Raw genomic sequence first — 25470 nt, 5'->3', positions numbered from 1 at the left:
ACAAAAAGTATACATAAGCCTCATAATTTTATGAAATTTAATTTTGTAAAAAAAGTTTTTTGACAACAACTTTTATCAAAAAATTTCAAGTTTCAATAAAAATCGTTATTTAGAAGCTAAGAAACGTTAAATAAAGAATGCTGACGAAACAAAAACAAAAAAAAAAACAATTCTTTTTGTCGCCATTTTTAGTGCTACGAAAATTCGTCTTTGGGATTTGCCAAAAACAAAACAAGATGCAATTTTATTTTTTCAGAAGCGAAATATTTTACCGAAAAAACGAAAATGTACCAATTCCCACAACATGAAACTTTATCTTGGTAAACGTACGTTTTGGAAATGTTATTTCATTTGGAATCTTATTTATCAGAGTTCATATGGCGATATGATTGTTTTGAATCTGTGATGAACCACCTTCTCACCAGATGGCGATGAACTTTGCTCGCCAGGTGGCAGTACAAAACTTTCCCCTCAAGGAAATGACTTTTCTATAAGATGGCAACATCTCTGTGTTAAAACCTTAGTTTCAAGAAATGGCAACAGGTCAAATATATAACATGCATTCCATCTTGCTGACTGATGAACTTACACCATTTTTGAAATGCTGCTGTCGCTAATCCCATTCGTCTTTCTACTTGTAACTTAATATAATTTCTTTTATGTTTTATTATTATTAAACTGTGTTGATAGTTAATTTTTATTGAATTAATTTATTTAATATATTTAACCTAATCACCACAGATTGGTGACCTTAAAATAATGCAACCTTCTAAATCTTACAACATCGGCAATCATCTTATGCCGTAAGCTTAAATATTTTAAAACTTAAAATGCTTAACTAAAATAAGACATTAACTTTTCTTTTTCTTGTCAAAGTTCAACCTGAGTTGTCACGGGGTAACATGGTATGTTATTTTTTTAGCTTTATTTATTGATCTTGCGATGTGTCATATTTCAAAATTTCTTTTCCGTATTAATGTATTCTGAATTTAATTTTGAATTTTTCTTTATGCATTATCTGCGCACTTATGCATTTTCCAAATTTAATTCCTTAATTGAGTGATTGTAAATCATTGTATTCATTTTACTTCAATTTCATTTTAAATTGTCATTCTATTTTTTTAATAAGTGATTAGATTTTTAATACGCTATGACTGAACTTGAAAATCAGTCAGTCGCTCATGTTGCCGTCAAGGCGCCACCCTTTTGGAAAAATAATCCAGCGCTATGGTTCGTCCGTTTGGAGGCGCAATTCGATTTGGCTAAAATAACAGCTGATATAACCAAATTTAACCATGTGCTTTCTGCTGTTGAATCCGACATTTTAAATTCCGTTAGTGATTTAGTGTTAAAGCCCCCTGAGAATGATAAATATGAAGCACTTAAAAAACGTTTAGTAGAGATACACTCGGAAAGCGAAGCATCTAAAATAAGAACTTTACTCCAAGGTTTAGAGTTAGGGGACCAACGACCATCCCAGCTTTTAACGAGAATGCGTTCACTCACAGGTGACAACGTAGGCGATACTCTTTTAAAATCATTGTGGCTCGGTCGGCTACCTAATGGGACACAAACAATTTTGTCCGCTCTCAGCGAAGATTTAGATCAGTTAGCCACTGTGGCAGACAAGATTAATGATCTCACTATTCATCAGGGTGTTAATTCTGTCGCCGCTACTTCTAATTCCCACACCTCTCGATTAGAACAACAAGTTGCTCAATTGACACAGCAAGTTAATGAGTTAACTGCTTTTGTCAAAAGATCGCGTAGCCCAGCTCCAAATCATTTTCGCCAACGTAGCTGCTCTAGAACCCGTTTTAAAAAATTTAAGGATCCTGCTAATGGCAAATGCTATTATCACACTAACTTTGGCAAAAATGCCAAAAAGTGTATTCAGCCATGTAATTTTTCAACAAACTAGTTAGGCGATCGTGTGATGGCCACACAGGCGACCGCCTCATAAATCGAATTCTCTTGGCCGATCCTTCTTCTAAATTTAAATTTCTCATCGATACTGGTGCAGACGTCAGCGTTTTGCCAAAAAGCAAAACAACCCTTCCTACTACTCGCGAAACATTGACATTGTATGCTGCCAACGGCACAGTCATAAAAACTTTTGGCACTAAATTATTAAAATTAGACTTAAATTTGCGCCGCAATTTTACATGGCAGTTCATCATTGCTGACGTCAATCAGCCTATTATAGGTGCTGATTTTCTAAAAAAATTTAATCTATTGGTTGATGTTAAAAATAATTGTTTGATTGATGCCGAAACAAAATTGTCTTCTCGTGGACATTTGCCTTCGGATTCTCCACTTTTCACCAATATTTCAATTCTTTTGGGAGATTCAAAATTCGACGATATCTTGCGCCAGTATCCAGAGTTAATTAACCCATCTCAAAACAATAATGTTGACCTCCCAAACAAAACATATCATCACATTGAGACCAAAGGCCCGCCAGTTTTCTCGAAACCTCGTCGTCTGGCACCTAACATTTTAAACGCTGTCCGAAAAGAGTTCGAATACCTGAGTTCTCAAGGTATTCTTCGGCCGTCGAAAAGTCCTTGGGCTAGTCCTCTTCATGTTGTAAGGAAATCAAACGGTGATTATCGACCATGCGGCGATTACCGTCGTCTAAATTCGATCACTGTTCCTGATCGCTACCCTGTCCCTCACATCCAGGACTGCACCCAAAATCTTTTTGGAAAAAAGGTATTCTCAACCCTAGACCTTGCCCGAGCTTACCACCAAATTGCAATCTATCCCCCAGATATACCCAAAACAGCTGTAACGACACCTTTTGGCCTCTTTGAATATACAGCAATGCCGTTCGGACTTCGGAACGCAGGTCAGACGTTTCAAAGATTCATACATCAAGTATTAGCTCCGTTTGACTTTTGCATCCCTTATTTTGATGACATATTAATTTCTTCTACTTCAGAAGAAGAACACGTAGAACATTTACACAAAATATTTTCATGCTTGCGGGACTTTGGCCTTAAGCTAAACCCTGATAAATGTATATTGGGTAAATCCTCCGTAAAGTTCTTAGGCTGTTTGATAACTACTGAAGGCGTTAAGCCACTTCCTGACAAAGTCGAGGTAATTGCCAAATTTCCAAACCCGAGACAATATCTCAACTAAGACGCTTTTTAGCAATGATTAACTTCTATAGGCGGTTTATACCAAAAACTGCTGAAACACAGGCCCTCTTAAATGAGTTTCTAAGGGATTCGAAAAAAAACGACAAACGTCCCGTTCCCTGGGATGAGAATTCTTTTCTAGCCAGCCTTCGAAAAATGCAAAAAAGAGTTGATTAACGCAACAACTTTAACGCATCATACTTCAGAAGTCTTAAATGAGTTTCTAAGGGATTCGAAAAAAAACGACAAACGTCCCGTTCCCTGGGATGAGAATTCTTTACTAGCCTTCGAAAAATGCAAAAAAGAGTTGATTAACGCAACAACTTTAACGCATCATACTTCAGAAGTCTTAAATGAGTTTCTAAGGGATTCGAAAAAAAACGACAAACGTCCCGTTCCCTGGGATGAGAATTCTTTACTAGCCTTCGAAAAATGCAAAAAAGAGTTGATTAACGCATCATACACCCGATAATAAAATTTCTCTAATGGTTGATGCTTCCACTTTTTCTATCGGTGCTGTTGTCCATTCGCATTTTCCTAAAGGTCCTAAACCTCTTGCTTTCTTTTCTCCTAAGTTAACAAAAACCGAAACTAATTATAGTACTTATGATAGAGAGCTCCTTGCAATATACGCGGGCGTAAAACATTTTAGACATCTTCTTGAAGGGCAATGCTTCATTATTTACACTGATCATCGTCCTTTAACATATGCTTTTACCAAAAATTCTGACACATGTTCCCCGCGCCAACTCAGGCATCTGGACTTCATATCTCAATTCAGTACCGACATCAGGCATGTCTCTGGTGAGAACAATGTAGTTGCTGACACGTTATCCAGAATTCAGCAAATTGGTAGTGAGCCACCTGTAAACTTTGATGAACTGGCTATAGCTCAAAAAAGTGACACTGAACTTCAAGCTCTTCTGAGTGATAAAAAGTGCTCGCTAAACTTCCAGTCATTACATCTGACGAATGGACTGCACATAATTTGTGACTCTAGCAAGCAAAAAGTTAGACCATATGTCCCTGTTCAGTTTAGGAAACCTATTTTCTTTGCTTTCCATAACCTATCCCATCCTGGTGTAAGAGCCACCAAAAAACTTGTCATGGACAGATACGTTTGGGCTGCTATCGCCAAAGATATAGTCGAATGGACCAGAAGCTGCCTAGACTGCCAGAGATCCAAAGTCACCCGACACACTCGTAGTCCTATCCAGCCATTCATACCACCTTCAGCAAGGTTCGACCATATACACCTTGACCTGGTCGGACCCCTGCCACCCTCCAATGGTAACAGTTACTTGTTTACGTGCATCGACAGATACACCAGATGGGCAGAAGCAGTACCACTGGCGGATATTACAGCTGAAACTGTAGCTCGAGCTTTTGTTGAGCATTGGATTTCTCGATTTGGTGTGCCTTCAAGAATCACCACAGACCAAGGAAGACAATTTCAGTCATCGCTTTTCACGTCATTAGCTCAAATATTGGGCACTCATTAAATTCGCACATCTCCGTACCACCCAGCCAGCAATGGAATGGTCGAGCGCTTCCACCGCTCACTAAAACAAGCTTTGATGTGCCACAGAAACAAGAGATGGACTGAAACCCTACCGATAGTACTCTTGGGTCTCCGCTCTGCTTTTAAAGAGGACTTGAAGTGTACATCTTCAGAATTAGTCTATGGTACAACCATAAGGCTTCCAGCAGACTTTGTCGCTCCATCAACAACTACCAAAAAACACTTGCCGGAAGATTTTGTACAGCAGCTAAAAAAAGCTATGCAAATTCTGACTCCGACTCCAGGTTCTGCCCACTGTGAACCAGGAACATTTGTGCATCGTTCATTATCTGATTGCAGTCAGGTTCTAGTGCGTCACGGTGGAATTAAAAGGTCTCTCCAACCTCCCTATGATGGACCCTACCAAGTACTTGAGCGCACCCCAAAGCACTTCACTGTGCTCATACATGGCAAAAGATGCACAATTGGCATTGATCGCCTTAAGCCATGTTTCTCGACAGCATCAGACGAGGTGTAGACAGGACAAAAAGCAACCCCTAGTGTAAACATCAGTGATTCTCTGGATCCTACTCCAGAAGACAAGGACCCTGTGATCCAACTCCAGACCATCACACGCTCTGGAAGGCATGTTCGCTTTAACCCTCGTTACCTCTGACATCAGTGCCTTCACCACTTGGGGGGGGGAGTACTGTGGTGAACCACCTTCTCACCAGATGGCGATGAACTTTGCTCGCCAGGTGGCAGTACAAAACTTTCCCCTCAAGGAAATGACTTTTCTATAAGATGGCAACATCTCTGTGTTAAAACCTTAGTTTCAAGAAATGGCAACAGGTCAAATATATAACATGCATTCCATCTTGCTGACTGATGAACTTACACCATTTTTGAAATGCTGCTGTCGCTAATCCCATTCGTCTTTCTACTTGTAACTTAATATAATTTCTTTTATGTTTTATTATTATTAAACTGTGTTGATAGTTAATTTTTATTGAATTAATTTATTTAATATATTTAACCTAATCACCTCAAATCTATGCTAAACTCCATATCGGCTCATTTTCCACTGAAAACCGATTACTCTGATTGTTCCGATTACTCTGATTGAAATACGACTACTTTGATTTCAAATAAAGTGTTTTATTTTATGATTTGTCGCAAAAATTTTAAGTGTAGATTGGAGGCACTTAAAAACCGCCAAATCTGTAGTGGCGGTGACGTTAATACGTAAGTACCGAATTTTTATTCCATACTTTTCTGATTCATATTACTTCAAACATTAGAATATACAAGAAGTATACATAAACGCATAATGTTATACCATTTAAATTTTCAAAAAAAGTATTTTGACAACAATTTTTATCAAAAAATTATAAACTAAAAAACGGAAAATAAAGAATTCATAGGATAAAAAACGATTTTAAGAATTCTTTACATTGAAATAAAAACTTTCATATTGTTTATTTTTTTATTATTCTTATGGTTCTTAATCAGACGTAAAAAACCATTCTGTAGAGAACTATCATCAAATAAGAAAAAAAAAATATTTACAAGCAAATTTTTTATTATAAAAATCATAACACTCACCTCTTATATAAATCCGCAGAATTCCAAATGAAATGTTCTTCGTTTGAAAATTCTATTTCCAAATAATATATGCATAGATTATCCCTTCATTACTTTTAGATAACGTACCACACATCAAAATTTTATAAATGTAAGATCTCGATATGAATTTGAATATGTAGCTTAAAAACAGAATAGCTGAATTCTAGTTGAAATTATTCTTTCAAAACTAAAAAATACTTACCAAGAAAACGATACAAATTTATTAATAATCAGCACAAATGAATCTATTTCAAGTAGTTCGGATGATTCTTTATTGTTGTTTTACGAATAATACAGATACAGAAATATATACTATTCTATAAAGAAGAACAATATTCTATGACTATTATACAGTTCTGTGCATATTCTGAATTCTTATTTATTCATTGGAATGACGAAAGCAATGCTGACTTCACTTTAATTTGCAATGAATTGAAGACAGAAAAAATTATTTTACCGTAATGCACACAACAAGTCTGTAACAGCAAGTGATCATGAAATTGGAAGTTATGTTGTTGGTAATAGAATTGTTCTTCAAATGATTGTCGTGTTCTGCTTCAATGTTTGGCATGTTCTGGTTAGTTTTTTCAAGAAGTTATACCTTTTCCTTAGAGAAATTTTGCTTCTTATTTGCTGCTAATAAAATGGCGTCCGTCATTGACAATGGTTTTGTGGGAACTAATGTCCGATATTTTCAGTCTCCCGCTAGATGGCGTACTCGAGCGTTGCGATCACGAATACCTTTACGACTATTGTTAAATTTATGCTGATGACAACCAAAGCAATATGGAAATGAATGAGGGAAAACTGGATCCTACCACGTGATTTTCCGACCAATAAAAATGCACCGGCAACAATGGAAAACTGCGACACCATCATTAGAATTTTATATATAGTAAGATACTTTCATCTGTTAATTTTTTTCAAGATACATTTCTTCATTGTTAACAAGATATTTAAAAAAAGTACGAGTTTTCGTGGTACGAAATGTGGAGGAATAGGGAAAATTCTTATGAATCCCTCGAATACATCGATTTAGTTCAGGCCACACCGTTTTATCCAGCTGCGGCGGAGGCAATCGAAATTGGCTTAACTCTTCCAGCTACTACGTGCACTATTGAACGCACTTTTAGTACAATGCGACGCATTAAAACTTGGAATCAGTCTACAATGTCTCACGAGATATTAAGTAGTTTGTGCATGCTCAGTGTGCATAAGAAACAATCAAAGATGACTTAGAATTCATTGAAAAAATTATAAACAGATTTGGACAGCTAACAAGACGATTGCAATTCTTGTTTGATTAAACAATTTTTTAATTGTTATGTATCAATAATTACCTAATTATTTGTTTTTGAATAAAAATATTTTTAGTAAAATTTTTTTATACTCTTTAATTGTTTTAAAAGAAAGCCAGGGGGGTGCAAGTGCACCCCCTTGCACCCCGCTGCCGGCGCCCTTGCACATATTCCAGATTTCGTTTTTACGCGAAATCAATCTTTTCACCCAATTCAAACCTAGCTTTTCGCTATAATTCCTCCCCCCTTCCTACCCTTAATTATTATCAAATTAGATGAAGGAAAAAATAACCTTCTGGGTTATGTACTCTGATTTAAATGCATCAGTCAGTCAGTGATATTTCCCCGCACTGATTGGTTTGCTGAGCTTTCCAATCAGGGCGGGAACCGTACTGATTGGTTCTGTGCTTTCCCTGCACACATTGCTAACCTCATTGCTTTCAATTCATCGATTAAAATACTCCAGGAATGGATGAGATGAAGGCCGCTCTGCTGCCCCAGGTGTCCAAATTTAAATTTATACTAGGCCAACTAGTTCTTTCCTATACTTAACACCCAGAGAGAAAATATAGATACAGACATTTATCCACCTGTTTATTTATTATTATTTTTTAATAAATTATAGTTTGTATTATGAATTCGGCAATTTATTTTCCAACATATTTTTTTTTCCCGAAATATTTTTAACCAAGCGGAAAATTAGCAGGGGTACAGATCTTTCCCCTTAAGCGTCTCTTCAGTTTGCCTTGACCTTGATCCTTCAGCAATTTAGAGTATACTAACAACAGAATATATCCCATTGGAGGCCCATTCAGTGAGCATTAACCCTTATGTAATAATTCTCTCTTGATATCGACTAATAAGAAAAAGTAACGTCTTCTTAACCCCTGGGGGTATATGGAACCCATGGGAAAACCAACGAAGCGTTTGACGTAATCGGAAATAGAATGAGGTAACAATAACACTCTTAACTTTCGTTTTAGTAATTATCTATTTTTTCCACGTGCGTATGGACATAACCGGCAAGTCCATCGCTGACTGACCTTGGGATTATCCACAACATTGATGTTAAACATAGAAGACTTGGAGATAACAACCGGTTTACTCAAAGAATTTAAGTTGTAAGAAAAAATAATAATGTGCCCGCTTGCAGATGATAAAGAATACACACTAAATTCAACGCACTTATTTTCGTTTGCTGTAACAGACGATAAAAGAGACATGATCCAGTGAGCACCTAATGAAAAGTAAGTACCCGAAATTTCTTAGTATATTTCACCTTTTATTTACAACTATTTTGATAAGAAGTTGTCGCATCATTATAATTATTGGATATACGCTTCTTTTGAATTGAAAATAATTTTTTTAAACTTGTATTTATTTTGTTCTATAAAGTATTTTAGTTCATTTTTTATAAATATTTTTCAGAAAGCTCGAACCTTTCTTACCGTTTACTTCTTTTTATACACAAGTTTTTGAAAAAACTTGATTCAAAAATACTTGATAAAATTCAAAATACGCTTTTTATGAAGAGTTTTTTTAAACATATTTTGTTCCAAAAAGTATTTAAATTTAAATTTTAGAAATATTTTTCTGAAATTTTAAATATTTTTTTTAACGTTTAATGCAGCAGACGATAAAAGAGATTTAATCCAGTGAGCACCCAATGAAAAACAACTCATTTTATAGCTGGAATTTCATGTTTCATACTCAGCCATTTTGATTAGAAGTTGTTCCCTTATTGTTTTCATACATGTTTGAATTCATAACAATCTTCATAACAATCTTCGAATGAATCACAAACTTTTGAATGAATTGAAGAAGAAACGTCTTAAAAAAAACTATTCAAATGAAACGAAAAAGAAATTTTATTTGAAATGCTTAATGAATTTAACTCAGAAATCTAACCACCGTTCTAAAATTAACTTGAGACTCGTCTACTTATTTATATATTTCTTTGGAAATTGCGGGTGAAATATTTATTAATATGGTTCTATGTTAACACATTAGGTTCCTATATCATTGCTACCTGCTTGTAGCTTGTAGGTCGATGAGAGCAAATTAATAATTTAAAACGGATTTCAAAATTTAAAATTTTATTTTTCAAATTACTGATTTATCTCAGTAGGTGAAACATATTTTTGTTTAACTTTAATATTATCAAGATTTATAGATAATGACATAAATGTCTTTATCCCCAGGAAAAACTTTCCAATTGACAATATTATTCTTGAATATAAATTTAAATTTTTTTTTCCAAATCATAAAATCTGGTAATACCGTTTGCAATGCCCATACATCTTGTAGAAACAAGGCAAAAAAGAAATATTATATTTTTCAGAAGGTATTAACTTCATAATTGCCTGAAACTATATACTTACTTAATCAAGTTTATTAAAAACTGCCTTAAAAAAAAAAAACAATTTATTCATCTGAAGTAGAGAAAAATTTGAAGGAGCGAAAAATTTGAGAAGAGAAATTTGAGTAGCATTCGAACCATTCTTTCTTCGAAACATTCCAATATCGAGCCACTATAAGTTTAGTTATATATATATTGTATTTTATTTCAAAACCGTTTTCGAACAGCAGACCCAATTTTTGAGTTTATGACTACCAATGCTCAACCCCGTAGCCTTGTAATTTTGAAACCAAGCCAGAAGACAAGGAAACTACTGGATCAGTACCCCCAGAGGTCTTGATTTGTTGTGGGAACATGGAGGACTTTGAGACTCGACAGATTTAACGTGCATCAGTCACCATTTACTACACGGGGAGTCTTCGGCCGGCGAGGATCGAACCCACGACCTCTTGGATATGGGCCCAGCGCCCTACCGACCAGGCTATCCCGGCAGACTGGATCATGTATTAGTAGAAATTTGCCTTCGTGGTGGACTTTTTGATAGAACTTAATCGCATCTGCGTTGCGTGGGTAGGAAAACCTCCCACGATTAGCCTGACGTCAAGGAGACTCTAACCCATAATCCATCTATCACTGAGTATATCTTTTACGCCAGTCAGTGTGAGCCATGTGTGGAATTCGAATAGACCAACCATCACTGGGATTCGAACACTGATCATCTGATTCCGAAGCAAGTACTCTATCCCCTGAACCCTCATGGCTCTAATTTTATAGCTAATATAGATCATAAAATATATGCCTAGAGCCGTGATAAATAGATCCTAGAGCCGTGGTGGCTCAAGGGATACAGGATGTTGTGCTACTGAGTTTTAGAGAATTAAGTTTTAATTTTCATAAAAATACAGTATTATTCTAAATAAATATTTATCGTATAAACCTACTTAACTCGTTCACGCCGGGAAAAATGAAAATACTGGTAGGAGAACTATTTTAATATTAGATCATATTCGGGAGGAGTTAATCTATTCTCAACAATAACAATTCACTGTAAGGAAATTTATCACGGCGAAGAAGCAATTCAATATAAAAATTGCATCCGTTAAAAACAATTGGTAGTTATGGATTTTTATTATTCCCGGAAAAAAACTAAAAAATGAAATTTATTGTTACCAGTTTTTATTCCGGTGCGCTGCCAAGATGAGACTATCTAGCGTGACCCACCGGTGGGTCACCCCGGCGTGAACGTGTTAAACTATCACTTAAGACTATCTAACAAAGTGAATAATTACTAAAATATAGCTGCCAATTTAGGTAGAGAAATACCCACGTTTTAGGAGCCATATATGATAAATAAATATGTCAATAGTTCAGATAATTTTGACTGTTTTCATAATTTTGACAATATATAGTTTTGACTGTTTATATTGTATGCTCCTTACTTAATATAGTGTGACAAATGACAAAGGAATACGGTGACACTTACTAACAAAAAGGAGAAGGGGTAAAAAATATTAAAAAAAAGTGTGGAATTAATGTGCACCTTCTACAACTGGTGTGTATGGTAATCAGAGAGCTGACCTCATGTCAGGTCCCGGGTTCGAATCCCTGACAAGGCATGGATGTCCTTCTCTTCTGTGTACTATCTGTTCTTCTTATGATGGGTAAAACGTTGGTCCACCTAATATGTTGCCCCTTAAAGAGTGGTCAACATATCTGCCCTTCTGACACCTGAATGACGAATGCCAATATCGATGTCAATATCATTATCAAAAAAATATACAGCCCCTAATGTATTTATTTATTTATTTTGATGGAATAAAACGTAATTTCTCAAGAGAATTTTTATAACACTATAACACTATCAATAATTGCAATATAGTGTTTTCATATAGTAAGAGAAAACTAAATTATTTAAATTTTAATCATAGCAAGATAGCGTTTGTAACTCGATTATAGTGTCAAAAGATGGGGTAGATAATGTTTTCAACTAATTCGAATTCAAAAGTAATTTGCACCCTATTTATAATCTTGGGCCCCGGGTCACTGCCCGGGGCCCCAAAACATTAAACACGGCACTGGTAACCTGCTTAGATTATGCTGGAGGAAAAAAAATAATAACGAAACAGTTTTCTGGGACTTTCAGCGGAAACTCTATCTTCGACAGGATGTTTCTTCTTTGACGTATTAAGAGGTAACTGGGTGCAAGTTTTGTTTTTCTAAAAAAGAATAATAACTGTTTGAAGGACATTCATAGATAAATGAGCTCATTTGAATAATGTCGTGACATTTTTAGCATACACGAAAATATTTCTCCAAAAATTTGAATCAATATCGTGCTCTTTAAACAATGCACTGCTCAATATTAATTTATTTCAATGTTGAATCCGGATAGTGTATTTGATTGATAACACAGTGGACGTTTGGAATAAATAGATCGAATTCTTAAGTAAATATTTTATATTTTTAATGAATTACAAATATATTACGAACATGTAATATATAATATCGACAATATATAAAGTAAGTATAATATTGATAATGTAATATTCTTATAATATTGATTTAAGAAATAGATAGTTACTAACATAGATGCAATATATAATATTAATAAAAAAATTTCAATTATCTATATAATATTGATAATGCATATTTTTATTAATAAAATACAAATTATTTATATAATATTGATAATGCATAACTAATATTTACAATATTAATTAAAAAGATAAATTTTTGCGTATATATATTATTAAGAACACAATATAAATTAAATATAGGTAATACTGATAATGTTATTTTTTATAATATTAACTTAAGAGATAGATAATTACAGACATATATAGTAAACAACATTAAGAATAATAAAGGATTATAATTAATTAAAACTGATAATATCATATCTTATAATATAAATTAAAGAGATAGATACAGACTTAGATATAATATTAAAAATAAAATATAAAACATCTATATATTATTGATAAATTAATATTCTTATAATATAAATTTAGGAGATAGATAGTTACAAATATAGATATAATATTAAGAATGAAATATAAATTATCTATATAATATTGATAATGCAATAATATTATAATATTAATTCGAAAGATAGATATTTGGAGACATAGATATAAAATATATCATTAATTATATATTGTAAATTATATATATAATATTGATAATGTAATATTTTACCATTATTAAAGAGGAATATAATATATATTTATATATACATTATATTAGTAATTTGATATTCTTATGATATATATTAAAGAGATAGATAGATACCGATATAGGTATAATATAAAAGAAAATAATACTAATTATATATATATATATATATATATATATATATATATATATATATATATATATATATATATATATATATATATATATATATATATATATATATATATATATATATATATATATATATATATATATGATATTGATAATGTAATATTTTTATAATAATTATAAAAGAGATACATAGTTACAGATATACATGTACATCATATCAAAAATATAATATTAATTACATATGATATATATAATTAAATTTTCATACAATATTAGCATCAGAAATTTTGTTTAATATATAAAAACTACAGTTTTATGTATGGTACAATATTTAATAAAAACTATCAAATGTTGAATAATTTTAAAAATTATTAAATACAGTGAATGTAGATCTTGAAACTTAATTATTGATCTTAAATAGATTATTGACAATGAAATCATTATTTTATTGCTTTCAATAAATAAATCGAAATTGGAAATCAACCATTTTTAACAAACATAATAACAATTATGCAATTTAATTCATCTGTAGTAGTTTTTATTACTATAAAAGTATAAAAATTTTGTAATTTTTTTTTACTAATACAAGTGTATATAATTAATTTCTACATCGTATATTAATAATTTAAAATAATTTTTTTTAAAAAATACATTATATATAGTAACGAAAACTATTTCAAATGTTTTACTATATTTTGTAACAAAAAATTTCAATATTAAAAAGTATGCATTGAAATATTTATTATAATTTTAAATTTAAAAAAAAATATAGCATTCGTTGAGAAAATTAGATCAGACTTGCTAACTAACCAAATAACTATATTTAATTTTCAATATTTTTTATATTAATTAGATATTAATTATGTTATTTAATATGCAATAATAAAAACAATTTTCAGCGTTACACCATGCTAATTACAGATAAATTATGATTTTTACATCATACTAATTAGTACAGATAAATTAGGATTTTTACATCATACTAATTAGTACACATAAATTATGATTTTTACATCATACTAATTAATAACACTTTTCTATTTTCTCTCTCTACATTATAAAATAGGTTTAACAACGACAATAGCTACAGTTCTCAGTGTCACATAATTTGTAAAAAATCTAATCAACAATATATAAAATGCTAATAAAATCCAGTACTTAACTTTTTATCTAAGGAAATTAAAAATGTACAATTTATATCATTATAACTTATCTTATTAATACGCGTAATACTCGAGTACTTGACTTTTTATTTAATGAAATTAAAATGTCAAAATTTCGTTTTTTACTTATGAGTACACGTTGTAATTAAACTATTGATGGTGTTTTTACTAATTTTAAATTAAAAAGTACTATTCACATTATTCAAAAGAAATATGTTAAAGTTGTTCAAAAATAATTTTGCAAAGATTAATATGTTGTCGAAAAATAATTTACCACTTAAAAACCTATTTCTGTAATCTTAGTTTGTTAAAAAAATAATATTTGCAGGTGAGAAAAATAATCTCAAATTTTTATGCTAACAATTAAATAAACGTTATTTTTTTAAAATTATTTTCACTTTTCTGATTTAAACTTTTAGACCAAAAAGTGGTCAATGAAAAATATGCCTGAGTTACAATTTTCTTTATCAATAGTTTTTAGTTATGACCAGTTATGTAAATAAATTTGTACGCATAAATTTAAAATCGGTCTTAGATTAAGTATAGTAAATGTGTAAATTTGAAAACCAATTTATGTATTGAATTCATACTAAAGGAATAGTTTTTATAAATAAATTTATATGAAATAGCGAAAAAAAAAGAACTGTTTTATCATTAAATTTTTAAATCGAATATTTAAAAGAAATAAATTACTGTTGACAAAATGTTCTTTACACGTGTAATTTATTAAACAGTTTCTACTCTGAGAAATGTTGTTAATACAATGAACCATTACACGGTGCAAATTTGTTACAACCTTAAAAAGGTATTAAGTTTAATCATATTTTCATTCAAGCTAAACCATAGTATCATATAATCGAGTCTAAGAAGTACAATAATACGGTTTCTTAGCACCATATTAAGGTTGCAACAAAATTTCTAGGTATTAAATCTTCAAGTTGCTGCAACATTGAACCATAATACGGTGCAAATGTGTTACAACCTTAATAAGGTGTCACATTTAATAATATTTTCATTCAAGTTAAACCATAGTATAATAAAGTCGAGTTTAAGACGTATAATAATACGGTTTCTTAGCTTCATATTATGGTTGCAACAAATTTTCTAGGTATTAAATTTTCAAGTTGCATTGAACCATAATACGGTGCAAATTTGTTACAGCCTTAATAAGGTGTCACATTTAATAATATTTTCATTCAAGTTAAACCTTAGTATAATAAAATCGAGTTTAAGACATACAATAATACGGTTTCTTAGCTTCATATTAAGGTGGCAACAAATTTTCATGATATTATGTTTTCAAGTTGCTGCAACATTGAACGATAATACGGTGCAATTTTTCTATAACCTTATTAAGGTATTAATTTGAACTATGTTTCCATTCAAGTTTAACCTTAGTATCGTTTAATCAATTTTGAGAAATGTGGACAGATGGTTCCACTCAACAGCATGTTAAATTGCTGCAAATTTCCACAATGTTTTGATTTAACACGCTTCAAATCTTTTAAGTATATATTTCAGCCTAAAATTTTCAAACAGTTCTTTAATGGTGTGGATTTAAAAAAATGGAATACCATGGAATTAAAAAATGGAATACCATAGAAACCAATGTAAAATTTATTACTCATTAAACTAAATTAATTGCTGAAATTTTTTTCAAAAGAAAAGTAACGTTTATAGGAAAAAAATGACATTTCTCCATAATGAATGGAGCAATGCGTGACATTAAAACTCACAACGGAACAGGAAGTTTCTCACATTTTAAATTCCGAAAAATATTCTTTTTTCCGCTGGGAGTAGTACGAAATACGCATTGCGAGACGTTCATTACGTCCCAAATAATATTTTATTTTTTTATTGATAGTTTATGCAGCAGAATTCAAGGTGCGATTAACAAAAAGAATCAAATAAAATTGTAATTGGTTACGACTACGTATTGTCTTGCTATCACGAGATGGGCTCTTAGTTAAGTTGCTTTTAGTGAGATTGAGAGCTCACCTCGGGATTGCTAGACTGTAGCGATTGATAACTTTTAAATGTGATTACAAACAACCAATATTTTCCGAATATTAATCGTTTGTAATCATAGTTGGACCATTTAGTTTGTAATCATTACTACAAATAATCACGAATTCAAGGAAATGTGATTACGAGGAATCATATGATCAAGATTGCAATTATAGTTGCATTGATTGCTTATCTTTTCCGACTCGATAAGATTTTTGTCGGAAGGTTATATTTCATGTTATATGGACAAAGATGCAAATAAAAGGTAACTACTTACTATCTCATTGATAAATAAAAAATTAAATTGTAATTATGGTTAATAACGTCGTTGCTTGAAGAGGACTATGTACTTGTAATCATAAATTATATAATTTTTTGTAATCATGTAACTTCTCAATCACGCATCATGATCACCTTAAACACGATCACTTTTAATCAGTACTACAATTGTAATTAAAATTATGATTATTTATAATCACAATTACAAATAAGTCATTATTGGTAATCCTTACGCATCATAGTAATCCAATTTTTGTCTAACGCTGGTTTGTATAGTTTGTCTAAAATAAGAAATCCTCCAGACATCCGTCTGGACCTGTGGCGGTGACTATGGTAACGAAGAATGACTATTTCAAGTAGGGGTGAGGGGTCACTGTTTTGGATTAGCTTCGGCTCGGGTCGGTGAGAGATAGGGAATCTTTTTCTTCAGTCTATTGTGTTAGTCCTAGAGTGAAGTCACCCTCCCTAAAATGAGCCATTCTTGTTTCCATTGCATGCCAGACAGACTCAGACTTTGTGGCAGGAGTAGTTCTTAGCTTAGACAAACTATAAGTTAACCGTAGTAGAAGTTGTAGTAGTATTACTTATATAATAAATAAATAAATAATTACCGAATATCATTGTAATCTTTCAACAGTGTTTTTTTATTAATAGACTTAGTTTTCGAGCTTATATTTGTTAAATAGGCTTTGTTTTCAAGCCGATCTTTGTGAATAGGCTTTTTTTTCCGAACTGATTTCGACTTGCTAATAAATTTTAAAATTTTCAGATTTCTCTTTAAGAAATAATTTCTCCTATTTTCATTTATTCTTCGACATTTTCTGTTCTCTTTCAGCACGTTTCTTGAGGTAAATATTCATATATATATTTTTTTAAACAATAAAATGATAAAAAATATCAGAATAAATCATTATATTTTAAGAAAGAATAAAAAAATAACTCACATAAAAAGTTTCTAGGTTATATCTTTCATAGCTGATTATTGTGCTCACGATTGAATCGCCCAAAAACAAAGTAAAATAGATTTTCTATCATATGTGTTTCGACCCTAATATTCTTGTCAACTCTAAATAGCGCCAACAGATGGCGCCTGTACTAGTATAAAACCACTGTGTTTAATTTACCTTTACCCTTTCTCAATAAAATTCATGAAAGACAACAAGTCTGTTTGCTGGTGTACTTTGAGCCCTTCCAATATGTTTAGCTTTTAAAAATACTAATAGATTTCTAATTGCAATAATAAATTTTTGTATAACTTCACACGATTTTTATCCCTGTTTGAAAATTAGTCATTTTTTTTGGTTTTGTACGAATTATAATAATAAATTTAAATTTTATAATTCTTTAAGATCATCGCCGCTGTCATTATACACATTTTCTATTTGAGATAAAAAAGTTACTGGATTCAGTTATACTTTCCAACAAATACGGAATTTCCAAAGATTAAAAAATTCTTTTAACTAATGGTAGAAGAATTTTAAAAAAGTAATTTATGAAAAAAGTAATTTAAAACTAAAAATGTAATTTATAAATATTTATTGGAATTTTGTTCACCATTGCGTATTAATAATTTAATGATACATAAAATATCAAATTGGCAATCTATCATTTTAGTATGTTTTGTCAGTAGTTTATAAAAGCTTTGTTTTAAAAATTTCTGCTCCAGTGCCCTGCAACTAGAAAAAATAATTAGCATAATCCTCAAATGTTGGAGGGTAAGTTCAGTTGAACATTAAACATCATTTTAAAAATGTGTTTTTAAGACAAATGTGTTGTGAAGGTCATGTTGTAGTGCTTAACATAAATGTTTGATTAGCTTGTTAATTAGAATTAAATAATTGAGTAAAGAATTAATTATAAAATTAATTTAAAATTCAACTAAATATAGATATAAAAATAAAAACTAAAAATAGAACAATCGCACGATTGTATTTTTTTTAGGTCTAAATTACGATCTAAATTAATTTTATTTTCAGTTAAAATATTATTTCAATTTAATAAATAAATTATTAAATTATTTCAATCAATTATTATAATGAAAAACTTTTTTTGCAAATAAATATTTTTTCTTATTGAAAGGATTTTTTTCTTAAAAAAAATTGCATCATAATTTAGTACTCTTTTTAATTTTAGTATTTTTAGGACTTTTCCACTTCAGTGACATTGAAAACAACAAGCTTTAATAAAGATGATATTCCGGATTTCCTTGAGCAAGCTGTGGTGAGAAATTCTCATACAAATAAAAACATCTCATCAACATGGCCATTTGTGTACGGCTTCTAAGTTTTTTTGTGATGTTATGGAAAACTGAAACCATTTTAGCCGGAGACACAGTTTTTAAATATTATTTCGTTGAGAACAACAGCTCCACACCCCCCATGACTGACGAAGACTATACGAACGGAAAACACGAATCTTTGTTGAATTGTGATCTCTTTGAACTGGAACCAGATGAGTTCGTGATATTTTCGAATGGTTCAGCATTTGTGCCAGCTTACAATCAAACTTACGACGAACCATTTTACTTCTTAATAAACAATTCTCTGATAATTTGCGCACCCAAGTACCCAGAGGACGATATGCTCGCAAATGTGCCTTTATCGTATCTATCATTAGTTGGAGTTGTCGTATCAATGGTGTGCTGTTTGGCGCACCTTATTGTCTTTTCATTTGTGTCAGACTTACAGAATCTGCCCGGATACAACTTGGCCTCTTTGTGTGCGTCCTTATTTATGAGTTATCTATTTATGATTATTGCTCAGACTCAGCAAGAGGCAGAAAATACTATCATGTGCACGACTTCAGGAGTTTTAACCCATTTCTTCTTCTTGGCGTCGTTTCTATGGATGTTTGTGATGGCCTTTGATGTTTTTCGTTCCATTCTGCTGGCTACCGGCAGTATGAGAGCTTCCAACAAAGAATTCAAAGTGAAGAAGTTTGTCTGGTACAGCCTTTTTTCCTGGCTCACGGCATTGGCGTTCGCAGTAGCGGCTGTCGTAGCTGATAACGTGGAAGGGATACCACAGCAATTTCGTCCGATGTTCTACAAATCGTGTTGGTTTGATAACAAAAAATCTCTTCTGGCATTCTTTGCCATACCAATGTGTATCATCACATGCTTGAACTTTGTTATGTTTGGAATCAGTGCTTTCTTGATTTTCACCAATCGCATGAAATCAAGCCACGAAAGCCAACGATCCCATTTGAAGAAGAACCATCTTCTTTACTTCAGGCTTACAGTAATCATGGGAGTAACTTGGATTACTGGAGTGCTGGCTCCTCTCATTCATGTTTTGTGGCTCTGGTACGTGTTTGCTGCTTTGAATACTTTTCAAGGTCTTTTCATATTTCTTGCCTTCACGTGTTCACCGAAAGTGAAGAAGTTCATCAAGGACAAATTATTTGGTGCTCGTAGACCGTCACAACAGACGTCCCCAACGTTTCAGTCATATTGCTACTATGCGAACTCAATTGAGAAAGATCTAGACAAAGTCATAGACTCTAAAGATAAATCAGAACCCATTGATACTATTGTGATACATCTGTAAGTATTTACTACACTTTGTCACGGATTATTGTAGGCAAGTATACTTTGCAATGTAGTGCTTTGAAAGATCTTGACAAAATCAGAGACTGTAAATAAATCTGAACTGACAGATACTATTGTGATACATATGTAAGCGTTCGCTTTTATTGATTACAAATTCACAAATCATTGCGAACAAGTATATGTGTGCTATGTAATTTATATAACAGTTACGAAAGTTAGTGATCTACGTTGATCCAACACCATCTTTTCGATGAAGATTCACTGACATTTCATAACAGTTGTCTCCAACTTCTCAGTTAATATTTTGAACTCAATTGAGACAGATCCAGACAAAGTCAAAGTGGCTGAAGGTAATTCTGAACCAATGAATACTATTGTAACACATATACAAGTGTTTACTACACTTGGTCACGGATCATTGTACACAAGTGTATTTGTGCAATGTATTTTTTTGAAAAATCTTGACAAAGTCAGAGCCTAAAGATAAATCTGAACTGACAAATACTATTGTAATACATCTGTAAGTGTTTGCTTCACTTGGTCACTAATCAATGTGTACAAGTTTATGTGTGCTATGAAGGTTAGTGATCTAAGTTGATCCAAATCGATCTTTTCGATGCAGACTCACTGAAATTTCACAACGGTTTATTTCCAGCATTTTAGTCATAATGTTAACTTAAATGAAACAGATCTATTCAAAGTCACAGCGGCTAAATATAAATCTGAACCAATAAATACTATTGTGTCACTGCTACATGTGTTTACTACACTTGCTCACAAATGAATTGTCACAAGCGCATTTCTGCAATGCAATTTAAATAATTATAGTGGCTGAAGATTAATCTGAACAAATAAAAGCTATTGTGATACATTTGCACACTCTCACAACTCTTGTTCACTGAAGAGAGTAACACAAGTGTATTTGTGCTAGGAAATTTAAATAATTTTCACATTTGTGAAAATTATTCAGAGATCTAAACTGATCCAAAACATCTGACAAAACTGATCCAAAACATCTATCCAAAATAGAGATATGAACTGATCCAAGTCAGAGATCTAAACTGATCCAAAACCATTTTTTCGATGAAAGACTCACTTAAATTTCATAACAGTTGTCTCCAACATCTCAGTCATATTGTTAACTCAGTTGAGACAGATCTAGACAAAATTCATGGAGGATAAAGATAAATCTGAACCAATAAGTACTTCGTGACACATCTGCAAGTGTTTACTACACTTGCTCATCAATGAATGTGCATTTGAGCAATGCATTTTAAATAATTATCACGATAGTTAGCGATGCCATAATTATCACGAAAGTCAGCGATCTAAGCTAATCCAAAATCATCTCCTTTAGCAGACTCTTGTAAGACTGCAATTACTGGTTGTTGGAGAACAGAGCTGAGATAGTAGAATGTTAACATGAACGTTTCTGAAGTTTCCTGTTTTTGCATGTTCTTTGAGTAAAAAATTGTGTCACCACATGTTGGTCACCACATTAGACATTTTCTTTATTTCAGTCATACTTCTACTGTATTTATGAACTCTAAACAAAATCATAGACTTTCGTTTTTATTCTGCATAATTTATAAGTCTCAGTTCATCAGCTCATATCATTCTGTACAAAAATACAATTTTGAACTTTAAACGTTTATTTAATCGTTATTATCATCACTATAACAGTTATGAATGATTTGTGTGATAAAATTTTAATAAAGTTTCTTCTTTTCTAAATAACTAATCAAATAACCATTTCTCAAATGTAAATAGATTTCTAATTTGACATTTAGGCTAGACTTTAAACATACCCTAGGTAAGATTCAAATATCTTAAGTCCATTTTCTTCCATCTTCCATTTTAGGTTCAATTTAAATTCATTTTTTTTCTTACTTTCTTGATAATTTTGCTCAGACTTTAAAAGTGTCCTAAATAAAATTCAAATATTAAAGCACTCTTCTCTTGCCATCTTGGTTTTAGCTAAAATTTTTGGTTATTCAGGTGAAGATTTCAATGTATCCTATAAAAGGAAATACTCACTTAAAATAAACAAATGAATAACTTGTAATTAATTTGCTTTTCTTTTTTGCTTTTTGTTTTGTCCTATTATTAGTTCTTTTTCTCGTAACACATTTATTTTTCTTTTCGATTTATTTTTTTGAAATATTTTAATAATGGTTATGGTTTTTTCTTATCTATTTGTATTGATGATTTTCCACAATAGAATGAATGCTATGATCTTGGATACTCATATTCACGTTTGTATTTATGTTCCATTTTTATTTAAGATTACACACTGATCTCACTCAATGTATTTCAAAATAAACAATCTTTTTTTTTCCATCAAAAGACAAATGATTTTTTTTTATTTATTTATATTTGTTGTACTTAAAAATTAATTACAATTACAATGCAATTTATGTATGATATTATGTAAGATATTTTAAAGCAAGATATTCAGTAATTCACGAATTTTGATCGATCTAATTCTTTATTTTTTTTCTTAAGGCAAATTTGAAAAGTTAAATGGGTTGAAATTCGGGAAATGGATCCCTAATTTATATCAAGTTAAGTGAAAGTAAAAAAAACACACATAAATTTGTAGTTTAGAAAGTCTTTTAAATCATATTTTTATTAAAATATATGACGATAAAACATGAAATCTGAAATTTGATGAACTTTCTTTTTTGAATAAATTTTAATGACTGGAAATTTTATAGGTTACTTTCCTCTAGCAAGGTACAAAATGTTTGAAATGAAACTGAAGATACTTCTAACTTCCTAATACTTCTAAGACTTCTAACTCCAATTTCTCGTAAGTTTCAAATTTATGTTTTTTGGATCAAGAGGCCAAGATTTTCAGTAAGAAAATTAGTTCAGTTCTGTCAATGGATGGCGCTGTTCTGCGAAATCCATTTGTGAATTATGCTTACATTCAGCAATATGCATATGACTGTCAAGATGTGTAACTAATGGAACGTGCAGTTCTTACTAGAATTTTGAGCTATTTCTTTTTTACTACGTTGTAGCTCCATCTGATGGCAAAATTACGAACTTTTTATAGACGGAAACTTCGATCCCATGATCTAAATAGTATATATAGTTCGTTCACCAGTAGTTGGCACTTGGCTCTGCCTTCATCATGTGGTATCTGACGATACTATTTTTGGGAGAAGGGTGTGCACAATCCTGATCAAGGTTGCTATTTGGCGATCGTCTGACTAAAATATTTATTTCCCAATCTTAATATGCATTAACATTAAATATTTAATAAACTTGATGATATTTCTTTCTTTTGAGTGAATAGTTTGTCCTTTTTGTGACATTTTGCTGCAATATATTTAATTTGCTAGAGTAAAGAAAAGTATAATAGCAGAGGATAAAGGGAAGTAAAGTGACTGAAAAAGAATTCACCGTTTGCGTTCAGGAGCGTGATCATTTTCAGGAGCGGTGATGTTTCTCCTCTTACTTCCGCACGGAAATGAACTCTTCGTCCGAGGACGTGGAGCCAAGTGCCAACTCCTGATAAACGAACTATATTTGAGGTTTCGTGTGGAGTTACTGGAGTTAGAGCCTTTGAGAATAGTCAGTTTAACTTGTTTACATTTAGTGTTACCCTTCAGACGATGAATATCTAATAAATGAAGGAAATAATTGCTGTAGTTTCAGATATCTGTTTATATATATTTTTTAAATTTAATTATTTTGTGGTGCTATTAATCATTTACTCAAGATAAATCTTAATTATGAAATCAATAGCTACCACCACCCTTCCCCACTTGAGAAAAAAAAATGAAGTGTCCTCAAAGTTACAGGTTTAGGAATATATAAATGAATTGCCATTATTTTGTCTCAAGTATTCAGGAATACATAGATTCAAAAACGAATGCATAGCTACTTATTTAGACAATCCGGTCATTAGGAAGTTTTAAAGTAGAAAAAAAGAATTAAAAATCGAAAGAGTTTTCTAAAAATTAATCTACTTTCAACCACTTAAAAGCACGACCACAGATTCAATAGATTTTACATACAAATGCCAGAATTGTTCAATTTTTAAACTTGGGTTAAAACTATTTTCAATATAAAAAAGAAGCATGCATTATTGCAGACTTTCATGACCTTAACACTGTTGAAAACTAATAATATACCAACTAAATTTGTCGCAGGTGAAGAAAAAATGTAGAAAATGCAATAGTAAATTATAGCAAATTAGTAATGTTCTTTATTAAAAAAATTCGTATCAAGAAAGCAAAAGCACACTAGAGAACAGAATAACAACAATATCCAAGAACGTAATTAAAACATTGCATTAATCAATAATTTTTTTTTTTGTAATTATAAATGCAGGTTGCCACGGGTGACTATGCATGCAAAATGTGGTGACTAATAAAATTCATTAATATTTAATAAAATTCATTGATTTTTGCAATTTTTTCTAGCTCGTTTATTTTATTAAGTTACTAGGAGGCTCCGCTCCCTGCTTGCTACGCTCGCCAACCCCCGAGAATTGCTACGCAATCCTATGTGGTTCACGCCGTGAACCATGGCTCGCTGCGCTCGCTCGCCAATGAACACAATGTTCTAGCACAAAGACATAATATATTATCATCAGAGACATAGTATTTTATCATCAAAGACATAGTATTGCACTTATGTAGAAGAATTCTACCAATGTTCTTATTGGCTTTTAAAAAAGTATATTAGCTATTTAGATTGTACATGGTGAAAAAATCAAAACATTAGCTAAATAAGAAACATATTAGCAAAATAAATTATCAAATATTGCTTCACTGATATTCTGCATTTTAAAGCGTGAAAATTCAATGCATAAATAAACGCGAAATATAAAAAAAATTAAATGCATTCAATACAAACACTTAAACGTTTTTTAGACGTTAAGGTAGCTTCCAGTAGAAAAATATCAATTCAACAGCGGCCTTTTAAAGCATTCTCACTTCAATTAATTAATTAATTCCTAATTGAGTTTAAATTAAATATTGTCATGTTTTTAGTGCATGAATCTGAATTGAACAACCTGATAATGCTCACTCTGGTTATTGTTATCTGGTTGCTCACTACGTGCTCTTGCGCGCCTAATCCAATCAATTAAAAATGAAAACTGTTGCCAGCGCGAGAAAAGAAATGTCATTGGTTTTATTGATACATACATACATACATACGTACGTATTAGCGTTTTATATAATAAGATAGAAGATTGTTATAACAAATTTAGTGAAT

The 25470-nt window shown here is 31.5% G+C and overlaps 4 protein-coding genes across 4 annotated transcripts in view; all 4 read left to right on the top strand.

Annotated features, from left to right (window-relative positions):
* Window positions 1-1093: 1093 nt before the first annotated feature.
* On the top strand, window positions 1094-1921 carry LOC147809528 (uncharacterized). Its single transcript, XM_087162862.1, has one exon. It carries the CDS (start codon window positions 1151-1153, stop codon window positions 1919-1921), a length of 771 nt encoding a protein of 256 aa, XP_087018988.1. The 5' UTR covers window positions 1094-1150.
* A 2763-nt stretch (window positions 1922-4684) lies between these two features.
* Window positions 4685-5185, top strand: LOC147809527 (uncharacterized). Its single transcript, XM_087162861.1, has one exon. It carries the CDS (start codon window positions 4685-4687, stop codon window positions 5183-5185), a length of 501 nt encoding a protein of 166 aa, XP_087018987.1.
* A 3073-nt stretch (window positions 5186-8258) lies between these two features.
* Window positions 8259-25470, top strand: part of LOC107448381 (G protein-coupled receptor Mth2) — a 58923-nt gene continuing 41711 nt past the window's right edge. The window contains exon 1 of the mRNA XM_016063551.4: window positions 8259-8818. The gene's annotated coding sequence lies outside the window, so the exon portion shown is untranslated. The remainder of the gene's footprint in view (window positions 8819-25470) is intronic.
* On the top strand, window positions 12168-22581 carry LOC107441713 (putative G protein-coupled receptor Mth-like 3). The gene is made up of 2 exons (XM_087164264.1): window positions 12168-12450; window positions 18819-22581. Exon 2 carries the CDS (start codon window positions 18944-18946, stop codon window positions 20231-20233), a length of 1290 nt encoding a protein of 429 aa, XP_087020390.1. The 5' UTR covers window positions 12168-12450; window positions 18819-18943; the 3' UTR covers window positions 20234-22581.

The sequence above is a fragment of the Parasteatoda tepidariorum genome, chromosome 5 (genome assembly GCF_982258835.1).
Source record: "Parasteatoda tepidariorum strain Cologne lab strain chromosome 5, Ptep-v5.0, whole genome shotgun sequence".
Taxonomy (NCBI): Eukaryota; Metazoa; Arthropoda; class Arachnida; order Araneae; family Theridiidae; genus Parasteatoda; species Parasteatoda tepidariorum.
The sequence above is the reverse complement of the archived record's forward strand: the minus strand, read 5'-3'. Positions and strand labels throughout refer to the sequence as shown.